Source organism: Falco peregrinus, chromosome 4 (assembly GCF_023634155.1).
Source record: "Falco peregrinus isolate bFalPer1 chromosome 4, bFalPer1.pri, whole genome shotgun sequence".
Classification (NCBI taxonomy): Eukaryota; Metazoa; Chordata; class Aves; order Falconiformes; family Falconidae; genus Falco; species Falco peregrinus.
The window spans coordinates 4,562,496-4,589,033 of record NC_073724.1 but is presented as its reverse complement, the minus strand read 5'-3'; the positions used below and the strand labels follow the sequence as shown (position 1 = coordinate 4,589,033).

General features: G+C 43.7%; 2 protein-coding genes across 2 annotated transcripts in view; both read right to left on the bottom strand.

Moving 5' to 3' along the window:
- Nucleotides 1–1,681, bottom strand: part of PHLDB2 (pleckstrin homology like domain family B member 2) — a 126,419-nt gene extending 124,738 nt beyond the window's left edge. Inside the window, exon 1 of the mRNA XM_005237456.3 lies at nucleotides 1,167–1,681. The gene's annotated coding sequence lies outside the window, so the exon portion shown is untranslated. The remainder of the gene's footprint in view (nucleotides 1–1,166) is intronic.
- Nucleotides 1,682–2,893: 1,212 nt separating this feature from the next.
- On the bottom strand, nucleotides 2,894–25,983 carry PLCXD2 (phosphatidylinositol specific phospholipase C X domain containing 2). The gene is made up of 4 exons (XM_055802525.1): nucleotides 25,778–25,983; nucleotides 12,848–13,308; nucleotides 11,430–11,671; nucleotides 2,894–8,320 (listed from the first exon to the last, which is right to left on the bottom strand). Exons 1-4 carry the CDS (start codon nucleotides 25,917–25,919, stop codon nucleotides 8,158–8,160), a joined length of 1,008 nt encoding a protein of 335 aa, XP_055658500.1. The 5' UTR covers nucleotides 25,920–25,983; the 3' UTR covers nucleotides 2,894–8,157.
- Nucleotides 25,984–26,538: the final 555 nt, after the last annotated feature.

Genomic DNA, 26,538 nt, shown 5'->3' with positions numbered 1-26,538 from the left:
AGCAACATGATAAAAAGAAAACAGCTCAGCTCTCCATTTCTTCTGTACTTTGTGTTCCCAAATTTTCAACCCAAGAGGAACTGGTCCCAGAGTTACAAAGACATCTGAAATGCCAAGGTGCTGTTTGCAGTGCAAAGCAAGGGGCTGGGGGGGATGGGGTTGGACCTGCTGTTTCTCTGCGCCTCTGCTGAGCAACCCCAAACAGTATCTGCCACAAACAGTATCACAACTTCCTCATCGTCAAAAAGATGAAACACTAAAGGCATCCACAGCTCTGATCAAACAGAAGTTCCCCGCTCGAGCCCAGGTATGAGATAACCCCCCCGGCTTCCCACGCACCAGTCAAGCTTTCAGGGCATTTCAGTGAAACCTGCAAGTCTTCGCATGAAAACCAACTCATTTGTTGTTCAGCATCCCCTGAGTCACCAGAACTCTTTCAAAGGTTCATCCAGCAGCTAAGGTGTCTGCCTCAGCTCTAAAGGGACAGTCTGCACTGACACTGTCACAGTTTACATTTTATGGAGCTACCAGCTCCCTACCTTGATGCACCAGTACCTAAGGTACTGCCAGTCACTTTTCCTTCCACCAAGGAACTGCTCACTACAGATACAGGAGCACAAAATCACTCCATATGAATTTTGCTTCTAAATTAGAAACGAGGCTAAGCAATGGTTATCTCACAACAGACAAGGCTGGTTTATTTTTAACCTGAGAACAAACAAAAATAACCACAAAGCAGACCAAAAGGATTCACCTCTGAAGTACTACCTAATTCACAACACTATGCAATTTCAGCCCGTAGGTAATTACACTGAAAACTTAATTCACAAATTTGCGAACCATTCTGCCACAGGCATGCGTTTTCTCTGGTGGCTGGAAGAACGGTACCTGCCCACCGAGGTCAAGTTTTTATTGACCTTGCAGATCCAGGGCTACACAGCTCATGTCTGAAAGCTGCTCCTTCCAGCAGACCCAGCACGGTCCTGCAGTCCTTCCCCCGAGGTGTATTTATTTCTACTGTAGATAAGAGATACAGGAGGAAGGACAGGAAAGCAACCAACCTTTTTCTACTCTAAGCAAGCTTTGCTTTTAATTAAAGCAAATCTCTAAATTGAGGAAGAGTTGATTTGAAGTGTGATTAACAGCTTACCCATGCAGCACATCACCTGTTGATGAATCTGGTAGCTCTCTGCCTCTTCTCCAGAAGATTCCACTTTGTCTCAACTTCAGGCAGTGGCACTGCAACAAGTATCAGATTTCGGATCCTTGAGCAGAGCAGCTGGACTCACTAACCAGCAGCAGTTTAAAAATCACTTGGGTTTTTTCCCACCATTCACTCACTTGAGAACTTGACAAACTGACCCCACTTACTATACTTCAGTTGGAGAGAGGCTTTTTGGCCAAATGTTTTTCTAGTCTCATGCAAGTGACCGGTATGTCACCTAACTGATCAGAAGAATCTGGTGACACCACTACTCAGCCCCAGAGCCTGCATTCTGCTCACCTTCCAGCTACGCACAGAACACGAGCGGTTGGCAGCGTACACCAGGTTTCAAACTGGCTTTCCTTCAGACACCACAGAAGAGTTTATCCTCCACAGCTGAAAATCTGCATGCTGGTTCAGTAGTATCTCCAAAGAGGCAAGTACTAAGCCACATGCAATTTAGGAATGATTCTGTTTGAACAGCTAATCACAGGTTTGTGGCGACAGCGAGAGACTCTGCTATAAAGGGCATGCATGAATTTGTCACAGAACACGCGGCTAGTTCTTGCAGTATCATTATACCCTTCATAAAAGTTACTACTCTGTGCATATATGTGCACATATATGCATGTGTGCCCTCGTCCAGCATTGCTGAAAGGCACACAAACTGGGAAAAAAATTAAACCCCCTAGGAAAGCAGTATGATGAAATCACGCTCACTTTCGCACCCAAAGTCCCCTATGGCATACAATTCCTGGCCTGGGGAAACAGCATTTAGAGGAGAAAAAAAAGAAGTTAACACTGCTACTGCAAGCTAGTCAACCACCAACTCCCCCCCGCCCCCCAGACAGCTCCTGCTATTCACATTGGATGCTGCTGCACAGGTGTATGTTCTGTACAAAGTGGTGGCACACTCCCTGCCTGCAGCACATTTCAGACTAGTGAAACCCTTGGCTAGCTGCGTACCTGAGTCACTAGTCTGGCTTGTAAACACTCACCTCAAGGTCTGAGACAACAGGTAGGGACACTAGTGATTAGGGTCTTAACTCCCAGTTCTACCTTTAGTAATTTCAGAAAACAAAGCTGCAAGACAGCACCCATCAGCGACCAGTGTCTGAAAACACAAAGGAATCTGGGTCATTCGCTCTCCCCTCCTCCCCACCCTGGTACTCCCACATCCCCAAGAGAGGCAACCTGACAGTGACCCAAAGAAGGGTCTTGCTGACCTCACCAGGTTACAAGCACCCAACATTAGCCCAGGCTCTGGGAATCATCATTAATTTTATTTCCTGATCAAGCATCACCATGAAGCTTCAGCACTCGTATTACAGCAGTAGAGGCTGCACAAAAAATAGTACTTGCCTTTCAAGACACAACTTGATGCATGCACTAGCATGCTTTTATCCCACCGTGTTCAGGCAGAGACACAACTGTGCATGCATGTGAGTGCAAGCATACAGTTTTCCAATCATTTCGCACTATGGCTTCCACAGATAAATTCTCAGCACACCCTAAAAAATAAACATGTCATCCGGGTCTGACTGCCCAGGAACACAAGTGCAACAAGATGTAGCACCTCAAAAACACAACCTTCAACCACACCATTCTGCCTCAAAAATAACTGCGCTCAACTGATGTTAATTGACTAATGTAATCATAATGTATCAAAACAGCAGTGCAAAACAAAGATGATTGACTCAAGTTGTACTTTTATTTTCAGGAATAAAAACTCGTAATGACATAGATGCAGAGTAAAGCAGAAAGAAACAGTTGTCAACCCCAAGTTTATCTGCAGTGCACTCTGCTCCCTCTGCCCCCTTCCACAGTACAAACAGAAAAACCCAATTGCAAAATATGTTTGCCACTGATGAAAATCAAAGAACGATCAAAATTATTTATATAGGATGTGCTGATCAATACTGTTCAGAATTATCTGCAGTTCAATTTAAGTGAGATACAGAGGAAAGTCACAGACCTAACAAAGGGTAAGTACTGTTTTTAATGAACGACAACACAGATATCCAGGAATACAAGATATAATCACATTCAAACAGTTCTGGAACTGACATTCCTATTCCAGCCCCTACAATTAAAAAGTTAAAGCTTGTCTACTCGATAAGACTTGTAGGGAAATAAACACGCTCAGAGAAGTACACACACTTCAGCAAGACAAAGTAGTGGGACTGATTTTTTTCAAATACATAATAGAGACTAATTTAACAACCTAAATCAAACAGCTAAACAGGATTATCATTGAAAGGTGTGGCTAAGTAAATCACTGTATTCTTTAACAGTTAGCCCAACGTACATGTCCTTAGCATAAAAGCTATTTGCTCTTCAGCATATGCTCTGGCTCTTCTACCCATCTGTTGAGTCAAAAACCAAAGCTGGAGTAAAAATTTCCTGTCAGACACAGGAAAAAATAATCATCTTTCCCACTGCCAAATGGACTACAGCTTGACCAGATCTGAATTTCAAATGAAGTTTGAGTCAGTTCTGTTCCTCACAGACAACTTCTCTGTGCATAAAGAACCACTGAAAGTTTGCCCGAAGTTTTGCCCCAAACAGCGGTCCTCTGACCAAAGAATTTGCTTATTGGGGACTGCCAACAACAGGCTCAAGCCTAGATAGAAGTCCGATTAAAACTGCATACAGACTTCACATGAAATACCATATATTCAAGTAGACCTCAGGTGTCACGTGCATGGTCAGACTTCCATAGCTAACCCGATTTTAAACCATAATGGCGACGTTGTCTATTTATCTATAGAAGTCCCAAACCCTGGTCTACTAGATGGTAGAGGTACACAAAGCAAATACTTCCAAAGGCTCAGCCAGATAAGAACAATAGATTAGCACCTTGGCAGATGCCCTACTTCTGTTGGAGCCAAAATCCCTGCTCAGAAATGCTTCCTCAGCTTTACAGTACAGGTGCTTTTGAACTCCAACATACTCAGTACCAACACAGCAGAAAACAGCATGTGTTCAGAGCAAAGACACTACTCTCCCACTATTCCTTTCTTCTCCAACAAGTCTGTTTAGCAGAGTGGGGGCCTTTTTGCAGTATTTCTGCTCTGGAGACCCCCAGTCTGACATCCCTCACTGACTGCAGCACCCCGGGAAGGCACCTGGCCAGCACTGTCTCCAGCAGGATCCTCACCATCACAGCAACACACACAAGTTGGTATTCCTTCAATTCCAAAATTAGACAGCAGGAATCTGTCTTCTGTTCTCAGAAAAATTTAAAAATATTAACATTAACATTACAACTCCCAGCTCCACAGCTGTTAAATATGTTAGGACAGCAGCTCCCAAATAGGGGCTGAGAGATTATCAGTCTGCAAAATCTAGTATTTCCTCTTTGTTTTCACCTACGAGCACACAGTAAGATACTAAAGACTCACATATGCTTCCTCACAACCTTCTCCCATCAGGGATACGCGCAGAGGTCTCCTTGAGCCACAGGTATGCCCTCAAACTGCACACAGCAGCTGTCCGTGCCAGAACAGGCGTACCACCCGTGTGCTCAGTATTCAGTGATTGCACATTAGTAAGAGAAACAGTCATAAAACAATGTATAAGTAACCTGAATCCGTAATAAACCATAAAAGTAAATATTCAAGAACGTGCAATTCAAGTAGGTACTTTGCCTCAGGCAGCTGCTAGTTTCCTGGCTTTTCTTCTCCCAGCACCGACAGAACAGTCAAGTCCTCCTAATTCTTCTGCGGGAGTTTTCCAGGTAGACTGTTCAAGTGACCCTGCTGCTCTGGGCAGACACAAGCAAGGCTACACCACCCCATGCTACAGGTGCAGGTCTACGACAGCAAGAAGCCCTCAGCCTCCTCTTGCGTTCATGCCAGTCTTTATTTTCCTCAAGCCCATTCACACACGACCCCGCAGGCTGCTCTGTGCTCAGCGGCTACACTCCCTGCAGAGTTCCCAGTATGAGCTGTGGCCGCTGTCACTCACCTGCCAGACCTGCTCCACTCTGCTGCCCGAAACCTGGCTAAGCACTGCCACACCTCCAGCGTGGGCACTGGATGCAAACTGCTGCCCTACTTCCTCAACCCTCCCTTTCCGCCCAGCTCACCTTTTAATTTTATAATGCTGGAAAAATAGAGTCCACAGCCTGAAGTCCAGTTCCAGATGGCTTCCATTTTACAAAGGGTCAGGGCATCTGGATACGCTGCAGTGGTGTATCAGAGACACAAGCCTATTAATACAGGTTGCTTTGGAACGGGCTATCATGTGTAACACAAGAAAGGTAGGTAGTCTTGTTTAGGATTGTTTAGGACTAACCTAAAACCGATTCTAAACATCAGCACTAACGCTGCCCAGGATACCCACAGGAGATACTCTGTCACAGGCAGTCGTGTCTGACAGCTAATTGCCCAACTCACTATGGAGGCTGTCAGATTCCTCACAGAGGCATAACACCGAGCACTGCTCTGAAATGACACACAAGTCTCTTCAGACAAGCAAAATGTACAGAAATTCTTCCCCCACTTCATCATTAATTCTAAAGTTATGTTCCATTTCTTTTCCCTCTGCTCACACTCTTAACACCTAGCATGCTTTTGTCCTATTTCAAGATACAAGAGCTAACAGAAAACACTTTAAACTTCTTGAGCTGGTACTTAAAAATACCTAACCAAAGCCCTGAGTTACAACCATCGCATCTCTAGTCAAATAAATACAACTGGACTAGCAGTCATCGCTGTGCATGCACAACATGAGTATTGGTTAAGCCAAATAAATCTCTTCTGAGGTAGATATATACAGTACAAAATATATTAAGGGTCAAACGCAATCATCATACTCACCTCACCTTCTCGCCTTGTCCTCCAGCTCTAGCAGGAAGCTTTGCAAACCTATCACTTCTGCCTCATCAACATTCAAACGAGTTCTTCTGAGCTCTAAGACAATTTGCAGCTAAATGACCACTGAAACCAAACCCATACATTTAACACTATCACGGAGTTTCAGCTGGGACTGAGAAGAGGAGGTCAACAAAACTCAGCTCAGGAAAATCCAGGTGTTTTAAATAACTTTGCAAACAAAATATCACTGCTCAAAACAGGTTCCAACAGTTTCATCGACAAGAAAAAAACCCCTGAAAATAAAAACCTTCTGCCAGGGTTTTCAAAGCAAGTTTAAACTAGAAATTTGAGCTTTAGTTCCCAAGACCTGATTTTTGCAATTTCCCCCCATCACTGAAACAAAAGGAATGGAGAAGCACAGCTTGAGACAAGGCACCCCCTCACCCACAATTCCCTTACAAAAAGTTTCAGTTAAAATTTGGAAGAACCCTAATGAAAATCATGCAACAAGCAGATAAATCAGGTTGCAGTCTGCTCAGAACTCGGCCAAGGTTCACCTGGAAGGTTTGTAGATCTTCTAGATAAATTTGTCCTGAGTTCAGAGTTTATGACAAGCAAAGACGTTTTAGATTTTTCTGAGCTGTCAGACCAGAATGGTAGACATCGAATACAGTAACAAAAATAACAGATCTGGAGACTCACTTTTCTTTTGAATAAAATACCTATAAAGACAATCCATTCTATTATGAATAGTTTAGAGATTAATACAAAAATCATAATCACTGAGTTCAGTAGTGCACCAACAGCTGCTTTAGGAATATGACTAAAGCAGACAAGTATCTGCTAATCAGTCACTCATGGTTGGTTTTTTTTTTAAACAAAAGATAAATCAAACTGCAGGACTGCTATCAGCTAGTCAATTAAGTGCTGACAAGTACCAGTGTGACTTGCACTGGCTCAAGCACACATGGTCATGTTTTTTTTGTGAATCAACACACAAATGAGTATGACAACAGAAAGGAGCAGCACTGATGAGTGGCTCTGCTTGTGTGACTTGCTTGCTTTGTCACAAGTGGGTGCAGGCTGGGGAAGTTTCTCCCCCATAGCTGTGGCTCCGACTACAAACACAACTTTTGGGTCCAATTTTGGAATTTGCTGTCACATTGCAAATCAGTGTCATATTTTGGTTTTGAGCAATCCCTGTCAGCTCCAGTCCTTCACATCCATGCAAACTCCCACTTAGCCCTACTCCTTCCAGAGAAAGGCCATCAGTGTCATTCCCCAACGAAAACTCGATGGATGGAAAAAACACATGACCAGCAAGCGGAAGAGAAAGGTTGTGTTGTGGTTTCCTAAAGGTCTCAACAGGAGTTCAGACTTGAGTTATAATCCTCGTGATTTGAGGACTGAAATATTGTCGATATTAATGCCAAAAGAAACACACTTATAAACATGGCTGCAATAAATATGTTACAGTAAAATAAAGAGGTCCAGAAGAAGTTTGGAATCCAAAGAGGCAGTGTGCCAAGCCTTTGCCTCTCGGGCCCAAAGGACAGTTCATATATTCAACACAGTGTAAGTTTTCCCCTGAACAATGGTAATATTGTTTCTTCAAGTAGCTCAGAGGTAGTGTCTAAAACAGGGTAATGAATACAGCAGCGGCCTCCAGCTGAGCCCAGCTATGCCCGAGGTGGCCCATGAACAATACCTTCTCAGCCGGCCTGGTCACACTGCTGCTGAGGGAGCAGCAGCGATCCTTGGTTCAGGCCCTGGTGTCAAGAAACAAGCAGGATGCACACACAAGGGCACTGGGGGTCCAGTCACCGGGGAGACACGCACCGTAATCGGGTACATCTGCTGCGGAGGCCAGCCCAGCCCCTTGCTGGCAGGCAGACACCGCACCAGACTGCAGCAGATGTGTGCATAACTTAAGTCCAACACGTAGCCACAGACAGACACACAGCAGCACTCAGACAGCACTGGGAGAAGGGACCTGCCTGTACGTGATGGTTAACCAAGTTTCCTCCAGAAAAGTTTTCTTTTAAATAAACAGACTACAATAGATTTCACTTCAACAAAACATTTAGCATAGTCTGAAGATGTCCGCTGAGGAGCACAAGTGGGACACAGCAATCAGGATTTAGTTGCAGATTCATCCTCTTCTAGAAGGAGGTCGTTTAATGCAATAACTGTAGCAGCAAAGTCAACCAGCTCCACGAAGTCTGATGTAATGATGTTCACACCCATAACACCCGGCTTCTGTGCTTTCACCCAATTCAAAATCATGGGCAGGTTCCTAAAGAAATTGAAATACAAAGTGAACATTTTAGAAGTCTTCTCTATACATGTCCTGCTTATTTCAAATGTAACAGTTACAAATGTTCTCATATTTGTGATCAGGTCCTGACTGCACCCAAAAATGCAACTGGCTGATAAGAGCACTTCATATTGCACTTGGCAATTAGCTCCTGGTACCAGAAGAATTTTACCGGTGTGCTTAACTCTGAATGTTGCAACTACATATCCATGACACTGCAGAGCTGTACAACGCTGTATTATGTAGTTCAGCTACTAGTAGAACGCTGCATTGTACGGTTTAGCTCCTCTGCTAAAAACCAGTCCAAACCCAAGACATGAGCCAAGAGTGCTGAAACATGGCCAGAAGAAGAGAAGGCTGTGAAGAAAGGAAGACTAAGAAGAGTGAAGATGCCCCCAACAACCACCAGATGACCCCCAACCCATTAGACCACACATGTGTAGTGCAAGTGTAGATATAATAAGTACTTCATGGAACTGTAATGAATATGCTAATAGTTTCTCAGAAATGTCATTAATCCATATAGATCAGCCATATCAAGATAAACAATGAACAAGCTGGTATGCATGCTGGGTGGAACTCATCCCTGGTGCATCTGGTGCTGAAAATAAAGAATGCCTGCTTTCTAACACTCCAAACCACGTATTCCAGAGTTTTTGTCTCTAATTTCTCAGTATCACTATCAAATAGAACAATTGGTCAGTCATCATGCTAAACTACCATGCATACAAAACATTTGTGAACTCTGTATTCACCGGGCAGACTGTGCTTCAGAATTTAATGCTGCACTACTACAGTTTCCTCCATCCTGGTTTGTTGAACCGAAAGCTTAATTTCACAGCAGACTTCAGTGTAGCACAAAGGAGGGCTGTATCTGGCCCCAGATGCTCCCCTGCCCCTCTGCCTTAGGGTGGGCCGGAAAGAATTTGTGGGGTGCAGCACACTGCACTACCAAACTCCTTCCAGCCTCCAGACCGACTCAGAGCAATGGGATCAGGGAAAACAAACCCTGAACTGAGCCCTCAGCTCTGCAGAGGTTGAGCGTCCCACCATACATCACTAACCAGAGAAAGGTGAGGTGTGTCAGGAATTGAGTGAAATGGAGTTGAAATTTCTCCCCACAGTAGAATTTCCAAGTAATTTCTTGGACAGAGTGCAAGCTAAGAGTCTGCACAAGTTTTTGCACTCAAGCATGCAAACACCAAGGTTTTCAGTGCAGTTGGAGAAATGACTAAGTATGTTAGAATTATTTAAATTAGTGCCATAATATGCATACAAAATTACACAAGAAGATGGTAGGCAAGTGAATTAGCTAACAGGATGGGGAAGAAAAAACAGAAAACCTAAAATGACACCACAGCTGCTGTTCTAGGAAAAAATAATCTCATCAAGAACAAAAAGAGAGAACTTGAGTGAAGGCATAATTACTGTCCCTGTCAAGGGACACAGACTTCAACCAGCAAAGTATGACCGTTGTACATTTCTCCTTTAGCAAGAGCTCAAGAACACTTAAATATTCATTCACATTCAGGACAAAATTACCATATAAGAAGGCAGACATTACACAGAACTGCAAAGAGACTTACACATACAAATCAGCTTGCATGTGTAAATGTGTATGAGCAATCATACTTTAGCAAACAGCAGCATCTAGTTTATGTTTGGTTTATGTTTACATTTTATGTTTACTTTCAAACAAGCAGTGAGGATGGGGCTGAGGGAAAGGGCTGGAGCAAAGAGGATTCCAGCAGCTTCCAGCCCAGATCTGTGTCAGGAGCCCCTTGAAACAAAACTGCTCACCCCTTCCATGAGATTCGATGATCCTTTACGGGTTTTGAAGCCAGACATTCAGCTTGAGTTTCCCTTTCAACACCGGTGAGCCGCAGGGGCAGCCCCGTCACAGCCCCGCAGCGCCCCCTACTGCCACCTGCCGGCCCCGCAGGCGCGGCGCAGCGGAGGGACCCGAGCACACCGGGGCAAGCATCACCCGGAGCTACTGACCTTGGGCCAGATCAAGGTCTGTGAACTGGAAGGAGAGCTGAGAACTCCGCGATTTATACTTCCACCTGGAATTTCCTGCCTGCCATCAGCAACGTTTTCAACTGCAAAAGGCACAACACTTGCCATTTCTTTAGAACCCTTTCTAAAAAGTTACACTTTGGCTTTAAAATAATCTTACCATAATTACTTCTATACCACCCAGCTGCTGCAGATGTGTGTTTATCCCACTCCCTAATATTAAGCTCAGTTGCTGATCAAATTAGACCAGCTGCAGCCCCCCATAAAAGTGTAATTTATAATTCAACAGAATTATGGCAAGATAAATCTGTTAGTGACATCAAAACAGGCAATATTAAGATGAACCAGGAGACCAGATTGCACCAGGACTGTTAAGAGTTGTAGCAATTTTTAGTCAACAGGCTACAAGGTGATAATGCCATAAAATAGAGCCACATGGAACTTACTCTGGTCTTGCCATCAACATTACTGAAGCAAGTAAAAATCACTGGCATTCTGTGCAACTCAAAACAAATCCCCCTTTAATGACCTTACTCATGGACAAATTTGTTATACAACAGTTAGTGGTATAAAAAAGTCAAATTGTTCATCTAATTTTTGGTAAAACCCACCCAAAATTAAATGCTGCCCCAGGTCATACATCTTTGGCCATTACTGAAATTACTGAGACAGATTTGTACAGACAAACGCAAAACTGAGCCCACAAATAGGCAGTTTTCCTCTACAGTACAAGATCCCCCCTCACCATTCAAGTTCAGCCAATTTGGAAGGAATTATCAGCTTGAAACAGGTCGAGCCCATGTTTTATGAAATCACATCACATCCAGAAAGAGCTCCAATTACCAGGAAACACTTCGTTACATATATACCCTGTTACTTTATTATGTTCAAAACCTCTTTATTTTAAAGACTGTAAATATCTCACAAGCAAGAGTAATGAGGCAAAACTACATGCTGTCATCAAGTCTTATTTTCTAAGCAAGTATTTCATAGTTTCTTACTCACTTAGTGCCTCTTTCAACATGAAATATAGTAAATAAAGAACTGAGACATCAAAACAAGTCCTTACCTATGAACAAGTGTGTTCTTCAGACCACGAATTAGATGGCGTGCAATAGTTCTCACTCGAGGTGTCAGAATTGCTTGAGAAACATGAAATGTTCCATAACGACTTCGTTCCTCAAGAGTGGTCTCCAGGAACTGTATCAGTTTGTGCACATTGGTTGTATTAGCCCATGGCGCTGGCATTTTATTACCTGGCCACAGGAAGGAGTATTCCTGATACACAGGGTAGTGGTAGAATATGAGAACCTAACAGAACAAAGAAAAATGAGAAAATAAAATTCACAACTAGGTTATTTATATCTGAACAGCATGTTGCACTGGTTTATGCTTATGTGGTGCTGCTGCAGCTAGATAGCAGTGAAAAGTAAACCATGCAAAGAGCTGCTGCTCTGGAGTCACATGTGTCAGTAAAATTGTTGCACTATTGCCAAAGAAGATTGAGATCATTCTAGTTAGCTATGAGGACAGGATTGCTTTAGGGGTCATCAGTTTAAAATGATGAAGTTGCCAGGAATATACTGAAATGTCATTCAAAGACTTCGGCTCAAAAGCATTTCAAAGCACTGTCAGAGACTATTACAGCTGTAGTTGAAGTTAAGGGTTTTAGCAGCCCTGCCATATTCTGTGGAACTCCCATTGAGTGGCTAGAGCATACTGGGCTGACTGGCATAGCGGCATTCCACCCTCACTTACTGCACGAGATGCCAAAGTCTTGCTGTCAGCAAAATCTTCTGGTAATTGAAAGTCAACATTTTATGCCTTGTAAGGGGATTGCCTATAGGAGGACAGCATGATAATGCAATTCTTGATTAACACCCAAACTTACAAATTGTTCATTCTGGACCCTAGCACTGACAGCTGATGTTCAGAGGAAATCCTTAAAGCCTCATGTACTTTACAGTTTAAGAATTACGTGCTGTTGCTGAAACCCTGTTCTCTGTATGTACACATGGGAGCAGCTGCCACAGGCAAGAGGCATTTAATCTTGCCACTAAGTTTGGATGGCTGCAAAGGAGCTAAGAAATTGTGCCACACCTCAGTCATGTTAAAGTTTACATGCCTCACACTGGCCAAAGAGACAAGAGTTTATCAAGTCCTCACCAACATAAGTCAGCACAACACGTTCTTCCAGAGAGAACTTCCAGAAGAGAAAGCCTTCTGTAAGAAGCACAAGGCCCCGAGGCCACTATCATTTATTTAAGATACATGCTTGGGAGAGGGACACAGCCTAGCCACACCTTGGATGGAGGGAGTACATAGCTGCAATAAACAGAGGAAAACACACACAAAGGAGGCCCAAGCAGGCTTTAAACTGACCACCAGCAGCACCACCGGTCCAATACTCTGAGTGGGAACCACAAACAGCTTCTCCGTTTAAATCTAACCTTTGGGCTTGAAAAGCATTACCCATCCTTTCCTTACCTGATGTTTATTCTCCCACATGTACTGTAACGTCACATATTCTACACATTCAACAGAACAAAGTTTGGATCCAAAAGCTGACTGGATCCTGTTGATCAGGAAGTGGTGATGGCTGTCATCCATTGCATAGAAGTGATTGAAATCCAAGAAGATTACTTCCTTGGGGTGCTGCTCAAGAAAGGTGTTAATCTCCTTCAGCCCATCCCATACTTTGATGCCAAACAAGCCATGTATGAAGTAGATCTCTTGTCCTATTTCCCCAGGTTTGGAAGATACACGAAGATCAAAGTAGCGGATCCCACCTTCCAACTGCTCTTTGAAAGTCAGATTTTGAGTCACTGACCATTTCTTCATGATCTTTTTAACCAAAGAAATTCTGGCCAAACGTTTGATAGCTGTAGCTTGGTCTGGTCCCACAGGAGATTTTTCATCAACCCAGTAGCTGAAAGAATCATGTGAGCCTGGAAACAAGAGAGAAGAATACTTCATTTGAGAAAACAGCCTCCTCCAAAACACATATACCCATGTCTCCTACAAACTGAAGAGTTCTACACACATGACAGGGTCGCAGACTCACACTTGAGCGTAGCTCTTCTTTCAGACTACCCTTTACACCTCAGTTTTCCCTAACTCTACAAGAGCTATGCTTAAGGTTCTGTCTGAACTGTTTGCTTGCGTAAGCTTGCAATTTCCATGCGCTCTGGAAACAATGACTGTAAGACAAGCACCAACAGTAAAGGGAAGCTTCCTGCTAACCTTCCTTAATTTACAAACTATTAATCTACCTCTGATGCTTTCCCAGAGCCTGGTACATCACTGATTTGGTCTGAGACTCCAGCTTCACTGAAAGAATCTGAGGCTCTATTTCCATTCTACCTGGTAAATCCAACCAGGACCTAATACACTTTGAACAGGTATCTTACTCATGTGATGGACAGAGGTATTTGGACATGCACATGGCTTACCAGTACATCTCACTTCAGCCCCAAGATGTTTAAATAAACGATTAGTAGTTCAAATAGTAAGCAACAGCTGGCTCAAATTGGAGGTGGAACAATCGAGGACACCACCAGTTGCTGTGTAGCATGCTTGTTACTACCAAGTTCACAAATGCATCCTTTGCCTGGCAGTGCCTTTGAATGATACAGGTATGGTGAATATGAAATTCAACAAGAAAAAAGACATCCCCAATCAAAACCATCAGTCCCTGCCAAAACAATGCAGGTCTGACAAAGCTCCTGTAATACAACCTGTATCTTGGCAGAGAAACTGCATTTCCAGTATAAAATTTGAGCTTACTAGAAAAAAACCTCCAACTGAAAATTCAATACTAAATAGAAGAACTGAGAAATAAACCTCCTTCAAAGGAACAGCTTCAGAGTCAATTAAATATCCCTAGCTTGGATAAAAGAGTATCAGAACAAAGAGTAATAGGGCAGTGTATCTCAGTTTTATCCTGCTCTGGTACAGTGCAAAGACAGGCAGAAGCCGATTTGCCACAGACTGAGGTTTACCAGGAGTTTCTAATCATTTACACCAGGCACCAGCATTCTTGCCAAGAAGGTGCAGCTGCTCCAGGCATGATTTCCCTGTGAAGCCCCAGCCAGGAAAAAAAACACTACAGGAGCTCAAACAGTCCCACTCTCATTTTTTCTTCAAGACAGCAAGTAAGTTTCCCCATCAATCCCACCCACTTGCTGAAGTGCAGGGAAAGCATCTTCGCCCTAGTCACCACAAGCAACTCTTTTTCCAGCTGCCCTGGGGTACAGTGACCCTGCACCATGCTGCTGTCATTTGCATTTTCCCTTCTTGCATGCCACAGGGTTCTTATCCCTGCACCCAGGACTGTACTTCTCTAGAATTTCCCGCTCTCAGTCCACAACTCTGTTAAAATTGGAAATGACAAATTAGAGTTTAAGACATCATTTGAGGCATCCACAGCCTCCTTCACCCAAACCTTTTATTTGTGTACTGGCACCCACTTGGAGACTGATGCATTTCCTGTGAAGCAAGGTCCCAGCTCTAAACAAGATTACGATCTCAATTAGATTATCCTGTCAGGATTTTTAAATCCAGATGGAAGAACAGACTGCATGCAAACCAAACATCAGTGCATAACAACCTTAAACGCACTCTCTCAGGAATTTCAACTAGTTCAAAAGTACTGAAGAACCACTGTAAAGGTTAGTTTTCGGATGTATAAATGAACACAAACTAGTTCTGATCAACCATCCATGAATTCTCCAGTCTTCGAAGTTTGCCTCTTATGAGGCTTTCCATCCAGTTTTCTAGAAATAAGTGACATGTAAAAGAGGTGTTCTTAAAAGATGTCATCTTAAGAAGCTACTTAGTACCCGTCACAGTAAGCTACACCAAAAGTAACTGTCATTTTTGAAGTGACACCTGGATTTTTTCCTACCTCCAAACGTGCAACCCCAAACAAAATACAGGATCAAACATCTAGTGAAGACATTTCAGAAGCAGCCATGTAAGGCCTGACTCATACCCCAAGCTGCAGCTCACAGATGTTTGAGTTTCATACACCTCCCCATACAGCAGAATGAGCCTTTCAAGCTTCCTCAATATTTGGAAAGAAGACCTCAATCACCAGGGGCTTGTCTTCTGCCTCTGAACAAGTCACTTAGCACAAAGAAGTCATGGGGCTTTTTGCTTTTCTTTGTGTGGGTGTTTGTTTGGGTTTAAGCTCTCAGTTCTATCCGTTTTGACTTCCTCCTCTATTTAGGTCACTGAGAAAAGTGTTTAACATGCTAGAATAAGGCCATAAGTAGTATTTTATTTTCATTTTAACTAAGACTGTGCAGCATCCTCTAGAGAGCTGTCTACCAAAGTCACTCACACCATTATGCTCCCTCAGACAGCATCACTGAAATCTGATTTACAAAGGAATGACAATTTTATCTGGCATTAAATATATGTCAACTCGAGCTGTCCAAGCAAATCTGAGCCAAGAAACAGCTTGTTTTCCTAAGCCTAATCACATACTTTACAGCTACAAAAGCCTTTCCTTTGCAGATTGCCACACATTTAATGATACAATAACTGATTTTTCCTTCCACTATCACAAGCCAAATTCTATTTCTAGCTCTAGAAAGAAACGACAGGGAAAACAAGACACAAGCACACTGCAACTCTCTCAATGCATACTTTAAGAACTACACTCATTAGCAGGACAGCTGCTGTTTGAACAAACTAAACTGTATGTGACATTCTTCCATAGTTAGAAAAGTTCCTTAGAATTCCTGCCTTGTGGCTCTGCTTAAAAGCCCAGGAAATTGACCTTCTCATTTACAACTAACTCAACATGTACACCTAAATATAACCAAGCAGAACATGAACTGGAACATGTAAAAAACAAGCTCTCCTTTCCACAGTTGGTAGAAGACCACCTCCTAAGGAGCACAGGGGAACATCAATACCGAAGCTGGAAAGACACAGTAGAAATTCAATTGGATTCAGTGGTCATTTACAGAAGGCCAGTCACCAACTGTGAGAAACACCAAGGCCAAACCTGGACCCAGAATATTTTTATGCTGGTAAGAGAAAAAAGCAAACTGAAAACCTGAATCAACAACACTGGATACTTGCTGGGCTGAGGAGTAAGAGCTGGGTGAGGCCCCACGTCATCCACCAGGCCCTTCTTTAATTTAAGATTGTTGTGTTATGCTACCAGCTCAGCCACTGACTTTTAATATAGCTTAGCTGTGAAATTAAGCTACATGCTAAACTGATCACATCATGATGTCAAAATAATCCCTGTTCTCCTTTGCTCTACCCTTAAACTCCATGAAAGGCCTAGCCATTCTGCAGCTACAACAGGAGCCAGGCTGCTTGCTGATACAGCATGATTTCTTTTTGAAAAAGCATAACCTAAACCCAACCAGCTCTACAAATTAAAGGCAAGGGACAGCCTGCACCAGAAGCATGAAGCAGACCAGCTCATTTTGTTAGCTCAGCACAAGAGCTGCTAACGATGTTCGCAACTCATGTCTAAAACACAAGAACATCTGAAGACACTCAGATGCTCTAACACTGTACAGTAACAGCCAGGGGGCTGGCAGCTCCTGAACAGACCAAGCATCACAAAACTCTCATACCAATACACACAAAAAAGCCTTCTGCATATGTAAGAAATCCTTCATGGTCTGTGTTCCCTGCCACCCAAATGGCATGCATCTTCCCAAATTATACTGACCACTTTTCTCAGGAAACAAGAAAAACCCTCAAAAAGTCCTGTCAGCAAGACATTTCAGATGATACCTGACATGCTAAATACAAACAACACTCTATATTCATTCAATAAATCCATTCCTTAAACCTGTTGCAAACAAAGCAATGAACAAACCTAGGTATTTAAAACCTCCATCTTACAGACCGAGAAATCAGAAGGCACAGAAAAGCCATGGAACTGCTTCCATTGGCCTTTAGGGGAACAGAGGCCAGAACCCCAGTCTGAACTGCCTCAAGGGCATGTTGTTGCACATGCAGCACACTTATTGAGTCACTGTACAGGAGACCAGATTAGCATTCAGACTGCAAACCTTTCAGAGTTGCTCCAGTGACATGGCATCAGTCTGGCACTCAGCCCTCCCTTAAACCAAGCTAGGTACAGCAAATAAAACAAAGAGATGATTTGCCAATTGCTTTCAACAAACATTCCATCAAACATTAAATTTAAGCATGAAAGTTTGCACAGTCAAAGAAAAAAACCAGGGGACTGCTAATCAGCTGGCAGGTCTTAAAAGTAACAATGGCTGCTTCATGCCTTTCATCTGACAAGGACCAGAAGCTTCAAGGACAGCAGTCATCCCATCAAATGCACAGATATTTAACTATCAAAGCCTATAGTATGGTTAGAACAGTATTAAAGAGGTATCTTTCAGACACCAGATTGTTAAAGTGATTGATAATCCTCTTCATTTTATCCCAGTAAGTGCAACTGCTGATTTTTATTCGTATCTTTAAACCTCTTTTTCTCCTCCTTTCACTAATTTCTCAGGTTAATTGTATCTTAAACATATCACTTCACAATTCAATTTGTCTGTTAAATAGATTGTATTTCACTGTTCAGGATGTCTTTTTTTGTTGAAGCCTTTGTGCTAATTGTTAGAAAAGCAGCCTTTTGTCATCACATCTGCAGCAAAGTCTAACTTTCCAGAGTGCCTATTTGTCATGTTACTTAGTCATAGATAGTCAGATTAACCTATGGTGTAGCTCAAACAAATGACACTCATCAACAGAATGTTAAGCCTTGAATTTCAACAATTACTAACTATATCATGCTGTATTATCTTTTGTTCCCACATCAGCACTTTTGGCATATACAGCTGCAGTGGAGGAATTGGAATGGAATGAGCATCACCTCACCAATGCTGGTGTCCTTTAGCAAACTTGGACATTTACCTTCATAAGGTGTTAAAAATATGACTAGATGGCATGAAAAGCACGGAGCATCTTCCAACATAGAAGATGCTTGTGCACTGCCAATTACTTGAAAACAAGAATTCCTGTGGTTTCTTTGGATACAAGCATGTTTTCTAGCCTATTGCTAGTCTCCCTGGTTGCAAGGCTGTGGACTAGCCTGAAGTAGCAGTTAAAGACACTTTCTGCAAAAGTCTGGCTAACCAAGAAACACTAAATGAAAGCAGAAGGGCAGAGGAGTGCACTGCCAGCAATTTTAACTAGATTGGAGTAATTTGGTTTGGTCTTCAGGTCAGTGGAATATTAATGTGACGAAAGAGTGCAAGAAAGCCTCCTACATGATGTTAAACATTCATAAGAAGCAAGGTCAACATGCTGTACCAACCCCCTAAAAGCATTAAAGGGTCATTTATGGACAAAGAATCACCCCAGCTATAGCGATGCCAAACTTCTTAAAGCAAGCTTTGCTCACTAGACAAAATACATTCCCCATATATTACAAAACACCACACATGACAGCTATGTAATGCTTGCTAAGCAAAGACATCTAGAAGCACAGTAATCAAGTTCCAAAAAACACGGGATGCAAGTGCTAGCTTGCAAATGTTCTTCTAAACCAAATGTCCTGTGTGTGCCAGAAATGAGAAAAATATGGGATGAACAAAAATGCCTCTCAAATCCCAGAAGTCCTCAGGATTGAATCCTGAGGTCATCCAGGGTCATTAGCAATCCAGATTTTCTAATCAAAAGATTAACATCTTTAAAGCTCTTCACTAATGAAAAGCAAATGAAATAGTTCATATCAACTTGCCCATCAAAAGGAGGAAAGGCAGAAATAATAAACATCCTATTGATAACTAATTATCTAAAACTATTGAGATAAGTATTTGTATTTTAGTAGAATCTTAAAAGACTCCTTTAGGTATTCTTAATGCAGTCTCATTAGGGAGCACAAAGCCTAGAGCACCAAATCCTCTTAGGAAAACCTCTTCTCCCTACCAAAGAATTACCCTGACTTCCCCCACTGCCCCTTTCAGGGCGAGAGGTGGAGGGGGGGGGGTGCAATAGAAGGGGTACAAATAGAAAGGGAGAACAGTCTACTTAAGAACAGCATCAGACCGTATCACATGGTAGTTGGCTTTTCCTTCCAGCCAGGAGAAATCTGTTATTGCCAGTAAGGGTTTGGTTTTTTCTGCTGTAGCAATTGCTTCCCATTTATCAGCAGCTTCAGCTGCCTGCACTGGGAAAGCAGAAAGTGGCAGTACTTTACTATTTCAAAGTCCGGATGGATCCACCCGCTCAAAGTAAAACCCCTTCTGTTTACAACCCTATATTCCTCTTCTGTGACTACCAGAAATGTGTGGACCAATTGCTCATTCTTTTCCGAGAAGGCTCTAAGGGAATGTTTTCTTGTTTTCATTACACAGTACTTTTCCCTCTTTTTACATCCTTTCTGGAAGAGAAGGCAAACTGGAACGTTCACACAAAACAGGAGACAGAACCATTTGTATCATTATGATTGTTTTTCTCTGTTTGAAGTAGAACTTTAGTGTTTCCTGCACTCATTCACCAAGCAGGCAAGTCACTCTCTAGGGCACAGATTTTAATAAAAGGAAGAATGTTTTTCCCAATTAAAAAAAATAGTCAAGATCTTCATAAACAAACTGAATAAAATTGTGGCCTTTCAAGAACAATTTGGTTTTGGCTAAACAGGATTTCCCTTTTTAAAAGGTCCACTATCATCTAAAATCTAAGGCTGGCTTTCCAGTGGAACTTCTGCATAGATCCAGTGTTGGTCACAGCAGTTTTCCTCACGTAAGGACATACAAAGGGAATATCGTGTTACTTAGGAAGAGCGGAACAACCTCCATTAGGTGTTCTCATCAGTATAGCCGTCCAGATAGTTTAACAGCCTCTCTGTAAGAACTGAGATTTGCTGCTACAATCAAACAGACCACCAAGGTAGTAAAATAACTTGTCCTTTCAGGAAAAATTCATCCTGAAAATTCTACATTTACAAATCATATCCAATGCTGCCATACTTAATGCAGTGTTTTCTTCTAATGGTTACTGCCTCATTGATCAGTAGACGCCAGTTAAACTGGGAAGGAAAATAGAGCTCGGTGAATCAGAACATTAACTTTATACATTTCCTCCCTTTGAGCTTTAACCCAACAGATGGCCAGTTTAGCTGACTCAATGATCCTTTTCATTAGGACTCCAGAGGAGAACTGTTTGGAAGGAGGATGCAACCTCAAGCTCACCACTGCTTCCCCTCTCAGAAGGCACATCCATAGTGCACACCAGCTCACAAACAAAGGAATAACAAAACCACAGCAACAGCAAGCTCAGCAGCTTGCCTCAGGGTCATGCAAGCAAAAAGGGGAAAAATATACCAAATTAGTAAGATCCTAGTAGCCAGTTCTTAACTGGACAGGACTGCTGCTTCTTTGAAAAACCACTTCAGTTCTGCTTGGCCAACTAAAAGACAAACAAGCCCATAGAGCTTTTGGTGAACAGTCAAGACTGTCAGAACAGCAGAGCTGGCTGGAGCCCAGGGTGGGGAGATGCACAGGAGATACCCAGGGTCCCTCCAGCTCCCGGTGTTCCCCACATGCCCAACACATGAGCACAGCAAGCACCCAGCAGTCACGCTACAGCACAATGCACTCATCCACAGCCGCTTGTCATCACAGAAAACTCAACCCTCCGTGCTCTGTATCCCCCCTTTAGGCTTAACTACAGGCTTAGCTGGTAGGGCTGCTCCTCATTAAGACTGCTTACTAGCTGTATTTGTAAAGCTTTGTTTCCCAGGGCTGATCATCTCATAGGACTTTGATCACTTAGCTGAAAACCATTAGGCTTCTGCCTCAGGCTTTTGGGGTGATCTTCTCAGAGAAGGGCAGAAACAGTGGCATGTTATACTACTGAAAGTTTTGGCCACAGTCATACTGACAGTACCATGAACAAAAGATGGAAAGTTATTCAATTAGAAGTTGGTTAGAAAGTTAATTAAGAGAGTGCGTGTTACAGAGGGTGAATTGAGCAGATTGACTAGTGCTGTAGTTTGCAGCAGAAGACAAAAATTTACAAGTTTAGAAGGCCAGGGACACATAGCTCCTCAGATCAGTGAACAGTCAAATTAAAGACTTTTAAACAATCATTTCAACTCTCCAGTATGATCTTATTTTAGCCATATTTGAGCCAATATGATTTTTCTCTTAAAAAATGCTTCTGGAACTGTAAAACTCTTCTTTTCCATCAGCTCTAGCTACCTACAACCCAGCACCCCACAGGCAGCTCCCCACCAACTGTCCAGCCTGATGCAGGCAGGAGCAGCTCCAAGCTCCAATCGCCCTGCATTGCTTCAAAATGAGAACCTGGCCATCCCTCCACGTACTTGCGGAGGGAGAGCTAACGCACCATCTGGGATCACCAGGAGACAGAAAATGCTCTGTGCACCAGCAGAAGCCACGACTGAAGAGCTACCCCACCTCACCCCAGAGGGGCAGGCTGCCCTGCCCGCACATTCCACAGCAGCACAGCATCCCACCTAGCCTGACATTCATCTCCAGGTGTATCAGCACCTGAAAAAATGAACTTTTGGTGGCAAAAAAAGCCACTTTAGATTTCTTAGCCTTAAATGTACAAGATTTGATCTACAGCATGAACATTTATATTTAAAAAAAAATTATCCTCTAAGACAAAAGCACTGGTGTATGCTTTTTTACAAGAGTCACCTTTTAAGTGCCAAAGTAAAGCATTTTAATTTTTCCAAATTTTCTATTTTTCAGCTCTCTTCTCCAGTGATTCCAAGTCAAACTGAACTTAGTTCAGATTCAAATTTACTGTTCCCCAACAAAGCTTCATTTTTAATAATAGCAGGTGTTTCACCAAAGCTACATGCAAGAAAATATCATCACCTGTGTTTCTTAACACAGCCATTCAACCGATTGTTCTTTCCTACGAGTATCTGCAGCACCACAACACACCAGGTTAACCTCCATGTTCCCTCAGGACATCCACACACTCCAGCACCCACCCTGGTGTTTGCCCAATCCCATGAAGGGTTGTTTCAGGAAGCTTTTCTGATAGGAACCACTTCTCCATAAAGAAAAAAACATCTTCTAAACCATCAACAACACAGAAAAACTTTCCACCACTGAACATGCTCATTGATACTTGCAGGAGTACAAGAGGGAATGCAGGGGACAGCAGCATTTCATTAGCTTGCTTACACTATGAAAGGGCACCCATAAGTATTGCAGGTGCTCCTGCAAGAAGCAGTAGATCCTTAACTAAGTGATTATAAATTTCTCCCAGAAGACAAAGAATATCAGCGCTGGGGAAAAACTCACAGCTAACCATCCTGACCAGAACAGGGACCCAGTCTAGGGATACAATTTGATTAAAAACTGTAGTATCCCTTACACCATGGCTTGTATTATTAAAAAATAGAATAGCCCTCACAGGATTAAGTAAACACATTATTACCAAGGCCCAAAGGAAAACAGAACTGCCTCTGCTCATCACATTCATCCAGCACCTTGGAGGTTGGACTGATAAAACAATACGCAAACATCTGCTAGCTTGCTTTGCTGTCTCAAAACAACAGGGACAAGCTTATCGTGATCTTAGAAACCAGATCTTGAGACAAAAAAAGCATTTCACCCATCCTAATGTAAGTATTCATGCAGAGGCCTGAAGAAACTGGAAAGTGGTGCTGCATCTTCAGAAGTAGAGATATTTCTCAGACTCTAGTACCTAGTTAGTTATGATACTGCAGAAATTTAGGAAAGTAGATAAAATGAAACAGTACAAATTGGACATGCCACAATGCTGTGAATTATCAGTATGCAAGTACAAGCAAAAAACAGATCAGGCTTCTCCAGCGAATTCTTTAAATAACTGATTTACTTCGAAAGCAGACCAGGGAGAGCTCAGCAGCTTTTTCTTGTGTTGCATTTCTCAGGGGGGAAATAAGAAAACAGATGCAGATCAAGAGACAACCAAAGTGTCACAGTCATACATTATTTCATTAAATCATTTAAAGTAAACCAGCTTGAGATTAAATTACTACTACACAATACTCTGCCAAGGGTCACGTTCCCAACTGAAGTGTTTTAAGAGTTCATTTTTAAACCCACACTCAAAGAGGATTAGTCTGGAGTATAATTAAGAGAAAAAGCTCAACAGTTTCACACAAGGTCAGTATTTGTTGAAGGTGGTTAATTTTGTTGACTATATTGTAGGCATGTAAGTTGATGACATTTTAAGATGTTTCAGGTGGGTATTTCATGAAGTACACTAGTTTGATGTTTACATGTTGGTTTAACTCTGTGCTCAAAATGGAGAGAGAGACCCCGAAAAATACAGGGTCACCCTCCAAAGCTTGGCTACAATCAGTTGTAGAAGTTGTAAAGTTTGAGCTTCTGTTGTTTCTACTGAAAAAAATCTAGGCAAAATGCTGAACCAATATAGTGTTCTTGTCCAAGGAAAAGAGATGATGTTTGCTGTGCAATATCATGAGAGGAGTCTTTTGCAATGAGACTGCCAAATACCAAGTTGACTTCATTTTAAATTGAAGCCTTAAAACTTGTTTTAACTCCTACAGTTACATCTCTGCTCCTACAAAGAACAAGTGGAAAACAAAAAAAAAAATGTCCGAGAAACAGAAAACAGTTGAGTCCATCGCTCCAGCACACAACACAAATGCATGCAGAGACATGGAAAAAAGCAGGCCACACCTGTCATATGTGCACACAGGTATTAAGCACAGACAAAAATGCTTCTCATTTGTCCTGAAGCCTACATTTCATCTCTTTTGATGACAGCATTGGCCTTCATTGCTATTCAGTATCTGTGAACGGACACCTGAACTGCAACCTGTTTTGTACAACCCTTTCCTCGCACACTGCTAGCAGCACCACCTTGGCTCCAAAAAGGCTGCTTTGTCAAGGAGCACACCAAAAGTCCACTTCAGCAAGATAATCATTGGACTAAAATATAATAAAAAAATGCCCCAAAACATCTACCCCACGTGTCTTTTTCCCTGCTTGCAGGCTGCATAACATGCATGCAGGAAAGGGGTGGGGAAATACACCAACTTTGACCACAAATAAACATACACTGCAAGCACTTTCAGAAAACCCATTCTCATGAAACACTACTCATTTGAAAAGCAGCATGGCACTACGGAAACAACAAACTTCCTTTGTTTCTCTGCTACAGTACTGGTTGTGCGATTATTATTTTTAATGATGGCCAGTGGTAATGTACCTAATGCAACCTACATCACAACATTCTGCAAAATTTCACAGCCCTTAAGGGGCGTGTCACCCACCCCTTGTTGCTACAGCAATAAATAGTTGCTTTACTACTGTTCAGTGAAACAGAGGAGGATTTCTTTGCCAGCATTTCTAAAATCTGCAACTGCTTGAATTTTATATGAACACCAAACCTCCCTTCTGTGTTCAACTTTGTTTTTCAGCTGTTCAAGTAATAAGAGAATTTACTCTGTTTCTGGGGAAGTGTCTCCACACATTCTCTATATAACACATCCTCAAAGGGTTTTGACAAGCTAAGGCACTACCATGAAAATCAAGCCTGTATCACTGAAGACTGGAGTCTAACATCCAGTGTCAGAATGGGCTCCTACAGTAGTTGCCCCTGAAATCCTATTGACACCTACAAGCAATACTAGATTTTTTTTGCGATTTACAAAGGAACAGGCTGACTTTCCCTAAGTTTAGAGTCATCTGCTGTCTTCACCATCTGTCAGTTTATCTATCTGCAAACCAGAAGCAATGACACTTACCCTTACCAAGTTCTTAAATTAGAAGCTCTGTGCAGGACCTATGCATTAGTTTTATTAATTTTAGCTAGAAAGGGGGAAAAATTTGTAAGTAATTACAGTATCTTAGTGCCTTCACTGTAAGATCATACATTGGGTTATTTCATAAAGATGCTGTACCTTTCCCCCGACAAGCCATACACAGGTTCTACTATAAAAGACATTTGAATTTGAGGAACCTCCAGTTCTTAGGACAAACATAAACAAGCTTTGCTTAAGCAACCTGAGCAACCTTAACAGAAGGCCTCCAGAGATCACAGCTACCTTTCTTAAAGCCAATGAAATCATGCAGGTCAAGCGGTTACTAGCTCCCAGTTACATTTACGGAAGATTAAGCCCTCTCTCCCGCCCACTGTTACTCCCTGACAGGCGCCCAGGCCCCGAACACGGGTCCCCCGCAGGGCTGCTATGGCTCAAGCCGAACCCGCCCCCCTCCCCCCCCAGCCCGGGCAAACACCTGAGGGCCCAGCCCGCCGCTACAGCCCCAGCACCTGTAAGCACCCGGCTGAGGGGGGGGGGGGGGACGGGGGACGACGGGACACAGACGGGGCCGCATCCCGCCACCGCCGCCCCTCAGCGCCAGGCCCCGCCACCACACGGGCCTCCCCGCCGAGGCCAGGCCCCGGCCCCCGCCCTACCCGGTATGGCCAGGTTGGAGAGCGGGTAGGTACGCAACGCCGCCGGCAGCGAGCCCATCCAGTCTGCATTGCTCTCCGCCATAACCCCCGCGGCTCGCCGCCGCCGCCGGCCGCCCTCCCTCCCGGCCGGCGACGGCCTCATCCCCAGCCCGGGCAGGGGGGCCGGGCCGGGGCCTGGGCCGCGGCCGGCGGGTCAGAGCGCGCTGCACCCGCCCGCCCCCTTTATATAGCAGGTGCGCAGCCGTCGCGGCGGCCCGGAGGCCAGCCATTGGCTGCCCGCTGTTCGCCCCGCCCCCGCCCCGCGGCGGCAGCCTCACTGTGGCTGTGAGGGAGGGGGCCCGGCCCGGCCGCTGCGGGGGCAGTGGAGCGGTCGGCACCGGCCCTGTCCCTGCCTCCCCCGACCGGTGGAACCGGCATAGCGTCCGTGAGGGGCAGGGGAGCGGGGAGCGCCGTCTGGGAGCGGGGACGTGCCCGCCGCGGGGCCTGCGTGCCCGCCCGCCGCAGGTGCGTGGCGCGGGGCCCTGGGCACCAGCCCTCGCGGTGCGCCGAGCGCTGGCGCTCCCTCCGCCGGGGCACCAGCGCCAGGCCGTGCGCGTACCCGCGGATTTCTGCCTCCGTGCTGGGTGTGATGTGCTGCTGGGGACGTGGTGGCCTGTTCAGCGTGTGTGTGTGTGTGCGGGCCCTCGCACCCCACCCCGCGGTGGTGGGCTGGGGCTCTGCTGTGCGCTCTGCTGTGCTGCCAGGGAAGCTGCCCCCAGCAC